General features: G+C 36.5%; 1 protein-coding gene across 4 annotated transcripts in view; it reads right to left on the reverse strand.

Annotated features, from left to right (window-relative positions):
• Positions 1-13805, reverse strand: part of Arap2 (ArfGAP with RhoGAP domain, ankyrin repeat and PH domain 2) — a 166028-nt gene that overhangs the window by 54314 nt on the left and 97909 nt on the right. For all 4 annotated transcript variants that reach the window (XM_085836702.1, XM_029477281.2, XM_021162421.3 and 1 more), the window contains exon 20: positions 2092-2255. In XM_085836702.1, coding sequence (XP_085692828.1) covers positions 2092-2255 — 164 coding nt within the window. The remainder of the gene's footprint in view (positions 1-2091; positions 2256-13805) is intronic.

The following is a 13805-nucleotide window of genomic DNA, read 5'->3' on the forward strand; positions in this document are numbered from 1 at the left end:
ACACAAACCCTTAAAAGTACAGAATAAACTGAAAAAATCCTCCAATCAATAATTACCACACTTTATTTAAAGATTAAGTTCATAATACTTAACATGAAGAGCACAGAAAATTGGCCTTTACATTTTTATCCAGATGCTAAGATATTCAAAAATAATTGCTACTATAGAGAGTTCCAGGCAAACACTTGCCTCCTGTGAGCTCTGTGCAGTACCCAAGTTCTTATCAAATCTTTATGTTAATGAGACTTATGTTATAATAATAAAGGTTTTATTCCATATTCTCCTTAAAATATAAACAACTTTTATTGGACTTTTTTTTTTTTTACTTTATAGCAGAAGTTAATTGTGTTAGTTATGAAGTCCTTAAAATATATGAGATATAGTTGAAACAATCCAGTGCTTAATAATTTTAAATTCAAATAAACACCAAAGGCAAACTTGCCCCAGAGAAACTTCCAATTGGTTACACGGGAACTCCTCTTGCTAATGTAATCATTTGTCAGCTTACAAAGATGCTATGCCACTCTGAAACTAACATGATGAGACAGTTCCCTGTGAGTTTGTGCCCTTCGTAACACAGTATGTGTGATCACATATCCCTGTGAGATGCAGCCAAGCTAAAGTGCATGAGCACAGTACATATAGACAACCATTTCCAGTCCTCAATTAAACAGGGCAGCTGTTAAGAAACATGTCCGTGCACTATGTCGCAAAGAAGTCTCAATGGTAAGTCCTGAATGTATGGTTATGTGAAAGGTCTCAGTATACATTCAGCACAAACACAATTTATATATTTAAAAAAATATGATTGGATTATATTTGAAGTAAAATACTTAAGGTGATATGCCTGCCCAAAGAACTTAAATACACATTCTATAAATTTAACTCCTGAAAACAACTTTACATCAAAGTACTTATTTCTGACATATGGTCATTTATCATGCCATTAGCTTGATACATAGAATAGTCACATATTCTAGGTGAACAGCTCACTCTGGCTGCATGTTTCCTAAGAAACAAGACAATATTTAACTAAGTCTTTCTTACTGCCTATGTCTGTCTTCTTTTCAAGTTAAAAAACCCCCAAATATCTATAATATTAAGAGAATAAAATGTTAATACAATTTCAGAAATACTAGGTCTATTACTTCATTCCTCACCAGATTTTTTTTTTTATAAATGACATTTACCCATCATTTAAAAAGTTGAAAACATAATATATTCAAAATACAGGTCAAGGTATATATAAGCAAGCAGTAGAGCATTATTCCTAGCTTGAAGTTAGGCCCTGAATGTGAACCCAGAACCATATACATGCATACATACACACATACATACATACATACATACATACATACAAACATATATACACATACATACAATAAAAGTGTTTATCTTTTAGAAATTTAAATGATGTATACAACTAAGAATGAATTTGAGGGTTCACAATAATTTGAAAATCAATATGAAGATTAAAGTTATTTTCCAGGTAAACTTATGAAACCCATGCTATCACACAGAATTAAAAGGAGCCTTAACTAAGTAGGTTCAGAGCCAATCCTTTGGGTTTGCTAGGTTCTCATAAACAAGTCTGTGGCAAATAGCCCAATCATTAAAATGAATGGCCACAGTTGATGTAAACGTCTGACCAGTCGCATGATGGATGAAACAAATACACACATTTTGTGCTTGCTAACAGAAAGCACATCATTTTATATATTGTTCCAAGGTTTACTATTTCTAAAAACTGTACTTAAGCATGGTGAGCGGCTCTTGGCTTTGTTCTTGAACTTTTATCCCTAAAAACAGTCTTTACTATTTCTAGGGACATTTTATACTATTTTATTCAGTGGGTTACATAGTATTTTCGTGGGCATGAAGGACCTAGGCAACCGTGGGGAAGTATTACCAGTGTACATGTGTTGCTGGAGAAAGGGGCGGGCTGGCTGAGCAGCAACTGAGCTTTTGAGGTTTCACTGGTGTACTTACAAAGGGAAAGGCACTAATTCGTTCCCATGGAGGTATCACTTCGAAGCTGTAAGAGTGATACCCTAAGTTCTAGGAGTTGAATAAACATCCTGTGATACTTACCATACTGTGTAACAAATGCTATGCAGCTGTTCACAATAATGGGGACGTCATTCTTGCAGAGCTGCTGATCTTGTAATGCGTTACCATCTGTACCTGCTGCTTTTTCAATTGCAGTATGCCAGACTGTGAAATCCAACTTGGTGTGCCCATGGATGTATAGTGTTCTGTGAAGTTTAAAAAGCATATCTTATTATAATTTTGCTTTTTTTAAAAAAAAATATTTCAAGGCAGATTACCCTAAAATCCACATACATGTGATCTTGTCTCACAGATTAAAAAAACAAAAAACAAAAAACAAAAAAACCCCACAACTTTCTTTTACCTTCCACCCCTACCAGATGTGTCTCCCTCCCTCTCTCTGTTGTCTCTTAAGGTCACATAGCACAGAGGAAGCTCTACCAATTCAGTTATCCTCTTCCAATTTCCTAGGTCTCCAATTCCATCTCTACATAAGTCAATGCAAACTACTGTGACAAACATTGCCAGTGTCTTTAAATATATTCTTTACTAATAAAAATGTTTCATAATAGTTAATTTTATTGCTTTTAAAAAGGGGGGAAGAAACAAAACAAACATGATTTACCTTTTCTTTTCAGATTTCCATTCTTTGACATCTTTCTATCCCCTTCTTTTTTTTTTTTTTTTTTTTTTTTTTTTTTTTTTTTTTTTTTTTTTTTTTTTTGGTTTTTCGAGACAGGGTTACTCTGTGTAGCCCTGGCTGTCCTGGAACTCACTTTGTAGACCAGGCTGGCCTCGAACTCAGAAATCCGCCTGCCTCTGCCTCCCGAGTGCTAGGATTAAAGGCGTGCGCCACCACGCCCGGCTCTCTATCCCCTTCTTACTTTCTCTCTGAATAGCCCTACTTTATACAATCTCAGTTCATCTACAGACTTCAGGGATAATCTAGATTCCTGTCATTAGGGTGAGGTTATCATCTCCTCCACACATATTAGTGACCCCTAAATCCTGAACTCTAAGCTACAACTGGTCTTCACAAATGGCACCTTGCTAAAACCAAGGGCAACTGAAGAGCTAGGTCTGGTGGCACATGTCTGTATCCCCAGCCTTTGGGGGATGGAGGGCGAGGTAGGGGAAGACAAGAGGATCACAAGATCAAGACAAGCTGAAGATAAAGCAGCTTGACTGGTAGCAATTATATAGCAAGATGATTTTCTAAGAAAGCAAACAAAATACAATATGATGTTACAGATAGGTATTCCAAGAGGGAAACCTAGTTGCATCACTACTTGGTTCATAACTCAAATGAGATCTCAGTTTCACAGTTGGGGAATTGATCCTATCAGCACACAGCTAATCACCCTGTAGATGTTCTGTCTTTCCTCTAAAGCATGCTGCTAGGAAATACTATATTTGGATACCTCCACTATGGGACAGGAATGTGGAAACTCAACTATTGTGATAGCCATCTGTTCTGGGAAACATTAAGTCTCAACCTAATAGACTCCACATGAGTCTTCTGAAGTTTAGAATTCATTACTGTAGCTTAGCGTCCCCTGCCAATCACTTCAACATGTTTTCACATTTTGGTTATTATTGTTGTTCCTCTAATCTGTAATATTCTTTCTGGTGTTTATCTCTGTTGCTTTAGAACTTTCCATGTCTCCTCAAGATCGCCAAAAGCCCTGACAGTATTATCTTCTTGATTTCCTCTTTTTCAACTCTATTCCTCACTATTACCAGAATATTATCTCAACAAGATGGGGCTGCTGACATCAGTTTTGGATACTTGTCATATCTTTAAAACTTTGGTTTTTAAACAGAGGGTCTTCAGGCCTTGGCCTGCGTTTTCCACTGCAATTCTACAACAGTTCCTCTTTGGCTGCACAGATGCTCACTCCTGGCCAATGACATAAACCCAGTGAGGGACCTGGATGTTCTTTGATAGCTCCACACACTTATGGCCATGGGCTCCTGTCTTAACCAATAGTTGTTTTATTGTCTTTTTTACCACCTGCTGTTCTCATACAACTTACTGGTCAGATGCCAAACTTTTGCATAGACTTTTGAGAAAAGAAATCTGGTCTCTGCCCAAGCCGAGTATCTGGCATTTACTGATATTTTTTCCAAATATTATCTTCAGTACAAAATTTAAAATGTGAAATACCAATACACCCAAGAATATTTACTCTAAGGCAGTTGTTTTCTTTTTAAGATATTTTTTATGTATGTGAGTACACTGTTGCTCTCTTCAGACAGCAGAAGAGGGTGTCAAATACCATTACAAATGGTTGTGAGCCACCATGTGGATACTGGGAATTGAACTCAGGACCTCTGGAAGGGCAGTCAGTATTCTTAACCACTAAGCCATCTCTCAAGCCCAAGGCAGTTGTTCTTAACTGATTCGTTGCAACCCTATGGGGGATTGAATGACCCTTTTTAAACAAGGGTCACATATCAGACAACATGCAAATCGGATATTTCATTAGGATTCATAACAGTAGCAAAATTACAGTTATGAGAAACAATGAAGTAACAAGTTTGGAGGTCATTACAACAAGAGGAACTGTATTAAAGGGCATTAGGAAGGTTGAAGACCTCTGCAGTGAAGAAACACTATAAAATTTTATGTTTCAGCAAAAATGGATACTTTGCAACAAGAAAAGAACAGCTGATGAAATCTAAGGACTTCTGTAGGGAGTTGGGGAAGAAGAATGAAATCTTTCACATCTCCAAACATCACTGACAGTGATTTAAGAAAAAGAAAATCTCTCATCCTTTCCCTTTGTTTTTGTCTTATCTGACAATGCTCCTTCTGGAAGAGAAAGCCAACACTAGCACTCAAACACAATTCTGGACTTGCTAGAAATACTTTTTACTAACATCTGTGCTTGTACTCCTTGGCTTTCGCTTTCTGACATCTTCATCTATTGTTTTTATTTCCCACTCTACCAAAACTGCCCAGACCCACAGAATGTATAATTTTTTTCTTTGAAGAATTCTGACAAATGGTCCAATAGTTCTACAATGTTTCAGCTTTTCCATTTATTGTACATCATCCAAAGCATCTTATTTCTGAGTGTGTGTCTCAATGAAAATATTTTAGCAAATTATCTTCAGAAGTAGCAAGCCATTGAGTATAGACATCTAGTTAAAATTCTGTTTGCCTAAATTGAGATAAAAATAGTAATACCTTTTTTTCTGATTTTTATTTAACTAGATTTTTACTTAATAATTTAGTGGTTTATATGACTTAAAATCCTTGAAAATCCAAAGAGTGGGTATTCTAATAGTCAGTGAAACATCCATAATGTAGCAATGGTCCTTTAAGTCCAGTATAGCCCCGTCACTAGCTGTGAGTATCTCAGACTCTGAATTTTCCTTCTATTCCAAAGAAATCCCACAATGGAAGGTTAGCTGTCTTCTTGTGAACTAGTGCAGTGCAGAAGATGTAAGGACATATTAACTCTTGTGTCAACTTGTCAAACAGTGAATCTTAAAATGCATTGTCTACTACAGCCCATGGGATGCCTGACATTTCATTGTACTCATTCAAAATCCATCCATTCTGATTCCTATTTAAACTCTAGACATACAAAGTGAAGTATCATAACACATATTCTATGCATATGCTGACCAACCTTGAATCTTCCAGTGCTATGAAACAACTGTTTTACATTTGGTATAAGAATTTTAAGCAAACATTGAACTCTGTATTCAATATCTTAAAAAGTTATTCTGGTCAATTCCAATTACAGCAGATTTATATATTATTGGCAATTATCCAAAAATGAATCTCAGCCATATTTTTTTAAAAAGCATTTAATTTGCTATTATTAAGTCAGCTCAATAAAGTCTATAAATCAAGCCCAGGACTAATGTATAAAATTCTGTTAAAATTGCAATACATAAATGAATTGGTGTTTATAGTGATTTGAGTCTAGTGAACTAAAAAGAACCTAAGGTCTCTTGAGATAAACAATCAATAAATCAGACTACATAAAAAACAAATTTATCCATAAATAACTAAAGCTCCAAAGAAAATACCATATACCATAAAAATGACTTAAAAAGAAAATAGCCTAAGTGTTTATAGAAAAATAAAAACTTTTAGGACCTCAGCAGAAATATGGTCATCAATCATTAAAATTAATACACATAAAATGCCAAAAGGCAATATGCACAAGCTAGTCTAGCGATAATAAGTTTATATGTTTGTGTGTGTGTGCGTGTGTGTGTAGGTACACACACACGCACACACACACACACACCACATATATATAGCAATGTCAGAAGTTTTACAAACATTGAAGATGCAGCTGAAGGTTATACAACAAGACGAATATTTTATAGAGAGCATAGATATTCTGAAATCACATTTGATAATATGTATCAAGAATTTTGACATGAATTTGCAAAGTTCTGACAAGTATTTCCAAGCACAAAACACTGTCACAAGCACATGATTTAAAGTGTGAAGGCAAAAACATCTGCTCCTGTTCCTGTCATGCATGTGTACAGGAAGCACATATACAGAGAATCTGTAAATGCACATAAGCTTAGATCTGCCACATTTGGGAAAGGTCAACTCTGACTTGGAATATATTATCCTACACATCTGGATAATGTATATACAAGACAGAGAACATATCATTATAGACATGTATAAATTCTGTCATGTCTTCCAAAACATCAAACTGTCTCTAGTTAGAAAACTCATGAATATTTTGTCTCTTTCTGTTTTAGAAAGCTACAAGAAACAAAGGATACAAATCAAAGTATTTACTCATCTCTTGAAGGCAAGGCATGTGGGACAGAGTTCTAAAGCGTGTCACCTGTGTTTTGAACTGAACGTTGAGCCAGAGACAGGGAGATTTGTCTGTCATGCTCTTCATTTATGAAAAGCAAACTAAAACACAGAGGAAATTCATTTGAGGCCCAAGGATAGTGAAGGGCTGGCAAGCTAGCTTATTTATTTATTTATAGAATTTCATACATTCACATGATGTTTTGATCAAATAATCCCCTTTCCCCACTTACAAATTCTTACTTACTTGCCCCCTGCCACTGCCCACCACTTTTTCCTCCCAACTTCATGTGCTCTCTTCACCAAGGGTTGATCCTATGTGCATGGATATAGGGCCATCTACTGGAGATGAGGAGCCGCTCGGGAGCCCTGTCTGAAGAAAACTGACTCTTTCTCCTTTAATAGCCATCAACGGCCAATAACACAATTCTAACTCACCAGCTGTCATCTCGTCCATGATCCTGTACTCAAACAGTGAAAACCTAAACTCTTGGTCTTCAGCTCCAGGACATGCTTATTCTAGATGTGACACTGTTGTGTCACTTCTCAGTGTTCTTACGACAGGATCAGGAAACAAAGTTTCCTAAAGAAGCTGGGGTCAAAGACATTACTGGAAGGGGCCTAGAACTTGGTCTACTGTAACACATTATGATTTATTTTTCTTTTAAAAGGAGAATCAAACTCGGTATGGTTGTGTAAGCCTTTAATCCCAGCACTCAGGAAACGGAAGCAGACAGATCTCTGTAAATTCAAAAGCTGCCTGATCTGCATAGAGAATATCCTGCTTCAAGTGACAGAGACAGGGGCAGAGACAGAGACAGAGACAGGAAAGCATATATCCTGTATTGCAAAGAGTTCTACATCTGCCATGAATACAGCTGTAAGATATCTTTGGAAATGCTCACTGTGTTCATACGTCCTAGGTAAGCTCTCAAAGACGATATTAATCATCACTGTAAGCTTTTTTTTTTCTAATGGGGAAGGATGAAGCATTTTATTGCTGTGAGTGACATTTGCTCGTCAGATTTATAACACACTCATTTTCATTGTGTGCTCAAAACATCTTTTTACAAATGCCTATTCCCATGTGACTGCTACCAAAACCAATACATAACCATTTACAAAACTCCCTAATAATTCTTTGCAGTGAGTCCCTTCTTCTATCCATCATCCAGGAAAATCTGGTCAGTCCCCTGTTATTATGTATTAGATTTTCCATTTCAGTACTGTGGATCAAGCACATGGCTGCTAGCATGTTAGGCAATTGCTATACCTTTGAGATAGATTCTCTAATCCAGACTTGTACTAGTTACATCATTTTCTATAAATGAAAGGCCATGTTACTCTTTTTCATCTGATTTCACTTACTCAGCATAATATTCTTACCACTTGGTTATGTTGTTAATACAGATCTGTTTATAATTAATTAATTAATTAATTAATTAATTGTAATTAATTAGTATTCTACACACATGTCCACCACACTGCTTATACATTTGCCCATTAAGGAGTGCCTAGCCTCTTCTCACTAAATTTGAGAAACTGACCTGACTTGAACTTTGTATTGTTACAGCTATGTGTAATGATGTATATTCATTAAATATGCTGAAGCTAACTCACTAGAATATGGAGTAAGTACCCATTACCTTTACTGTAAATATCTGTCCCGGGACATGGCTAAGTGAATGAAGTGTTTGCCACAGAGATGTGAGAATCAAATTCAGCAGCCATGCAGAAGACAATGGGTATTGTGGCCTACCTGATACCAAGGAGGCAGCTGTGTGGGATCCCTTGGTAAACTGGTTAGATATGCTAGCCAAATGGTAGAGCTCCAGGTTTAGCCTGAGATCCTGCCTCCGTAAATAAAGTGGACAGGAGCAAAACAAGGCATCCAAAGTCAACTTTTGTCCTCTACACATATCAGCAAACTGATATATGTGTATTGCACACATGTGTTTACATAGATATGTACACCATATATGTGTGTATATACGTATATATGCATATATATACAAAAATAATTTTCAAAATTTATGACATCATCATACATCTCATTGCTGCTTTAGAATCTTATATATTTTCCACTTTCAACTACCAATTTACTTTCTCTGTCTCTCTGTTTATCTCTGTCTCTCTCTGTCTCTGTCTCTCTCTGCCTGTCTCTCTCTGTCTATCTCTCTCTGTCTGTCTCTGTTTCTGTCTCTCTCATTTTTTTTCTTCTTTTCCAAAACAGAGTTTCTCTGTACAGCTCAGACTGTTGTAGAACTTACTCTATTGACCAGGCTATCCTCGAATTCACAGACCTCTGCCTCTCTGCCTCTCTGCCTCTCTGCCTCTCTGCCTCTGAATGTCTGGGATTAAAAGCATGCACCACAACTGCCAGGATTTTTTTCCCCTTCATAAGCTGGTTGGAGGAACAAAATTTTCTACTTGAGGGGTTGGGTCAAGGGTTTGAGATAAGGATTGGTTAGAACCTATATATATATATATATCCTATATATAACTTAGGCTGGCCTCCAACTCATAAAATTCCTGCCTCAGGCTCTAAGTGCTAGGATAACAAAGGTGAGCCATCATGCCCACATGTAAGTTTCTAAATTTGAAAAGATATTACAGATTTTATTTTTCAACTATAGCTCCAAGATTTGCAACTATGTTTCAATTGTCATTCTAATATTTATTTTTTTATCGAGTTTGTTTACCATGCTGATCTACAAATAAAATACTGGATAGAACCTGTGACCATGATTGCCTAGCTCATGCATCTGAATACCTCAATTGTATCTTAACTGTTGAAGTTCTTATATAAAATTCCATGTTATTTTAGAGAGAAGAATGGCTCACAGTAAAATTTCTTCTCACCTTTGCCATTGATAATGTGTATTTGCTCTTTTTGCTTCTACGAAGTTTATTGCTTTTATTAATATGTTTTCCATTTCAATACCATGGATCAAGCACATGGATGCTAGCAGGTTAGGCAATTGTTATATCTTGGAGATAGATTCTCCGCCCAGGAATCCAGACTTGTACTGAATATATCTTTTCAAATGTTGTGTTTTTAACTCAACTAGACTCAGGAAGCTGAGGAGGAGAATAGCAGTTCAAGACTGGACTATGCTACACTGAAACATCACTTCCAAAATTGAATTCAATCTGCTTTTTTTGCCCTCAATTAAACATATTTCTAATTGTGTGTATGTTTTCTTTGACATTTCAGAATATATTTATAATACTAAAAAAAAATCACTTTTATAGTCTTTGCTAATTACATTATCTTTTATATTAGTTTGCTATATCTATGAACTGGTTATTGCTTTTTTATATCACTCATAATTATGATTAATTTTACCTGAAGGTTAAACACCATGAATACTGAGTTTGTTTGTTTTTTTAAGTGAGATGGTAAAGCCTTCCCAGAGAATATTAATGAAAGTTTTCACATCATTCTTGTTCAACCCAGAGAACAAGAGCATCTGTGAAGCCACAAGCTTTCAAGGCTCTATTTTCAGCTTAAAGGAGAAGCCAAGCATCCTTTAGTCTCAGCTGAGTTAGGCACTATACTCAGCGACTATAGGCAACCCATCATTCCAAACAAGGGGGATAAGAGGTTGAACATGTTCTACTACTATATACTGTGCACCTCAATGGTTATTTGATTGGTGACATTCCAGGAAGTGTTTTTTCCTAACCTCTTAGATGTCCACACTGCAAATTAAGTCCCAAGAATACCCTTTTCTTTGACACTGCTGTGAATCCAGGCTCATGGGACTCCTCTCTTGGAAATCCGCCATATTGTGCCTGTGTTTCCCATTGTGCCATAAGTGTTGGAGAAATCCAAGACCACCTAAAACTATCTGCAATCACATTCCAGAAACACCAACTGTTACAAAATCTGAAAACAGTTCCTTCCCCTATTCTGTGGAGTTTTCTAGTTATTTAAGGAGGAACAGCATGTGCCACATGCGTGCTGCCATGATGCCAGAAGCAGGTGTCTAGCACACTGCATTTAGCACTGTAGCATCTCCATTTAGAGACGTCTCCCTGATTTTTTATGTAAGAAATTGGGACACAGAGATAGAATTTTAGTAAAAACAAAAGCTAATTATTAAGAGACTATGCAGATGCAGAGGTGGCAACAACAAGAATAATGAATGAGGAAACATTATTATAAATAGATTGCTTCTTCTGAAGCCAAGAGCTCAGTAAACAGCCTCAAGCCATGTGATTCCTCAAAGATGATAAAGCTAGTTTCCCACCCTCATCTCTCACACTATCAGACAAACACTTGTACGTGCAATGTGAGAGAAAACTTTGTTACAAGTCTGCTCAAAGCTTTGCTGGTATTTCACTGACTGCAAAATGCATCCCCACATCCTCACATTTAACAATATCTTTTAAAATGTTCTTTTAAGGATGCTCTCTGCATTTGTGAAAAGGTCCTGAAAATCTTATGAATTAATTTAAGTGGAAATGCAATATGCCATCTGCCTGTCTTCCCAAGCCACTGGCACAGATTTCGTATGCAGGTTCTCAAGGTTAAGTCCTACTTGGGCTGCATCTGTTCTTATTCTACACAAGATCTCTCTATAACCCACAGTACCTAACTCTTCAAAACCTTGCTCTCTCAGGTCCCTCACTGTGTTTCTACTAGAAATCAAGATTGTGTAAAGCATACTTTTTCTTTGGAGGGGAGATTATCCTGCTCATATATGCCATGGAAAGACAGTCTCATTTCTTTCTCCAGTTTTCACAATTATTTATTGATTAATATATGTATTAACTTATTTATGCTTTGTGAGATAGTATCTCACTCTGTAGCCCAGTCTGGCCTCAAACTTACTACAATCCTCCTTCATCAGCCTTTCAAGTATTGAGAGTACAGCCATGAACCATTATACCCAGATTTTCTCTATAACCTTATATGCTAGTATATGGAGAATGTTTCTGAATGAAAGCAAACTGTTGAAACAAATACAACATACATTCAAAATCCAATCCATCTTTTAGAACAATTACTCTATTCATCTAAATTTTCTTTAACATGAAATCAAGTAAATGTATAACAGAATAGTCCTATGTTTTAATGAGAAAAAAAATCTATATATATGGTGAGAGGAAAAGAACCTGTTTGGTTTTTTTTTTTTATTGTTTTTTTTTTTTTCCTGGGCAAAATTCAAATGAACTCATTGCTCAGAATTAAATCACAAATTTTACAAAAGCAGTGAAGCCGATATTGTGGGCAATGGGCTACTGTTTAATTAGCAATTACATGCACAATTTAGAAACCACTTTAAGATAATTTAGCCTCAGGAGAATCACTAACATAACCTCTCCCATAAAGCACAATTCCAGGGGGGAAAGGAAGAACATACAGAATAATTTAATAGAAAATAAGGACCTTAAATTTAGGGTAGTAATCTCCCAAATTGAGCAAAGCACTGAGTTCCAAAATCATGGAAAATATCAACATGGTGTTTCTTCCCCAGTGTTAGGTTCATTATGTCTGGGATTTGCAGTTAAAACTGAAATGCAGTCAGCCTTGGGAGCTATCAAGCGCAATGTGCTTCCTTATAGGTCAGCCAGGAGACAGAAAACAAAAACACACACTAAACATACCTTCACTTCTGTTCTGATAACACAGCTGAGTTAGTTCCTTTGTTTAATATAACCAAAGGCATTCAGCAAAGGCTCAGTGATAGGTGACTTTGACAAGTGTGCATGCAGGTGACTTTGACAAGTGTGCATGCAGCTTTGGAACACAAAGACAGCAAAGAAAGTGGTTTATTTGAAAGACATGAACAGAGAGTGGGAGCTAGAAATATTTTCTAATTTTCAGAAAAGGAATTGCAATCTACTGAGTATTTCAGGCAAGTGGAGATAGCATTGACTGTCTAGGAATATGCCTTCCGACTTCTGGGTATCTATATGCACTAACATAAAATCTAACACAAAAATAAACTATGTTTATTTTTTCATACAAAGTAATCCCAACAAGACATGCAAAGGACATAGATTCTATGTCCCAGTAACAGCATCAGCTAGCACACCAGAAACACTTAAGTGTGATCACAAAAGCTTTATTTTCCAAAATAGTAATTTTTAAAGAACACAAAGAATACACATTAAAGGGAAGCCATCTGGTATACCTTCTGCTTAGAGCTTTTAGAGCAAACTTGCTCTGTGTGTGGAAAATATTATTACAATATTCCTCTCTCTAAACACACTCACACTATGCATATAGAGAAAATTATTAGGAACACTAAACTGTATATTTAAATAGGGACATCAACTGTGGGTGATTATCAATTTATGAAATTTTTTAGTTCAGGAAATTCTTTTTCCACCTTGTTGTTAAGACCTTAATTTATAGAATGCCTCCACTGAGATTGCTTATGGGCAACCCTATAGGGCATTTTCTTAATTGATGATTAGTGTGGGAGGGTACAGCCCATTGTGGGTAGTGCCACCTCCTGTGCAGGTGGTCCTGGGATGTATAATGCAACAGGGCCAAGCAAGCGATGGGGAATAAGAGAGTAATCAATGCTTCTCCCTGGTCTCTGCTTCAGTTTCAGCCTGCAGGTTTTTGCTCTGCATTTCCTCAACCCATAAAATGTGACATGAGAGTTGCAAGATGAAATAAACATCATCTAACAAAAACAAACAAACAAAAAAACCAACCAATAGTGGATATATACACTTTAACCAAAGATATACAAGACCAAAGAATGTAAGAAATTAACGCATAGGGAACAAAGTACCCATGAAAGGAGTTACAGAGACAAAATTTGGAGCTATGACGAAAGGATGAACTATCCAGAGACTACCCCACCCGGAGATCCATCTCATAATCAGCCACTAAACTCAGACACTATTGCATATGCCAGCAAGATTTTGCTGAAGGGATCCTGGTATTGCTATCTGGTATGAGGCTATGCCAGTGCCTGGCAAA

This window comes from Mus caroli, unplaced genomic scaffold (assembly GCF_978045245.1).
Source record: "Mus caroli unplaced genomic scaffold, Mus_caroli_1 scaffold_4, whole genome shotgun sequence".
NCBI classification, from domain to species: Eukaryota; Metazoa; Chordata; class Mammalia; order Rodentia; family Muridae; genus Mus; species Mus caroli.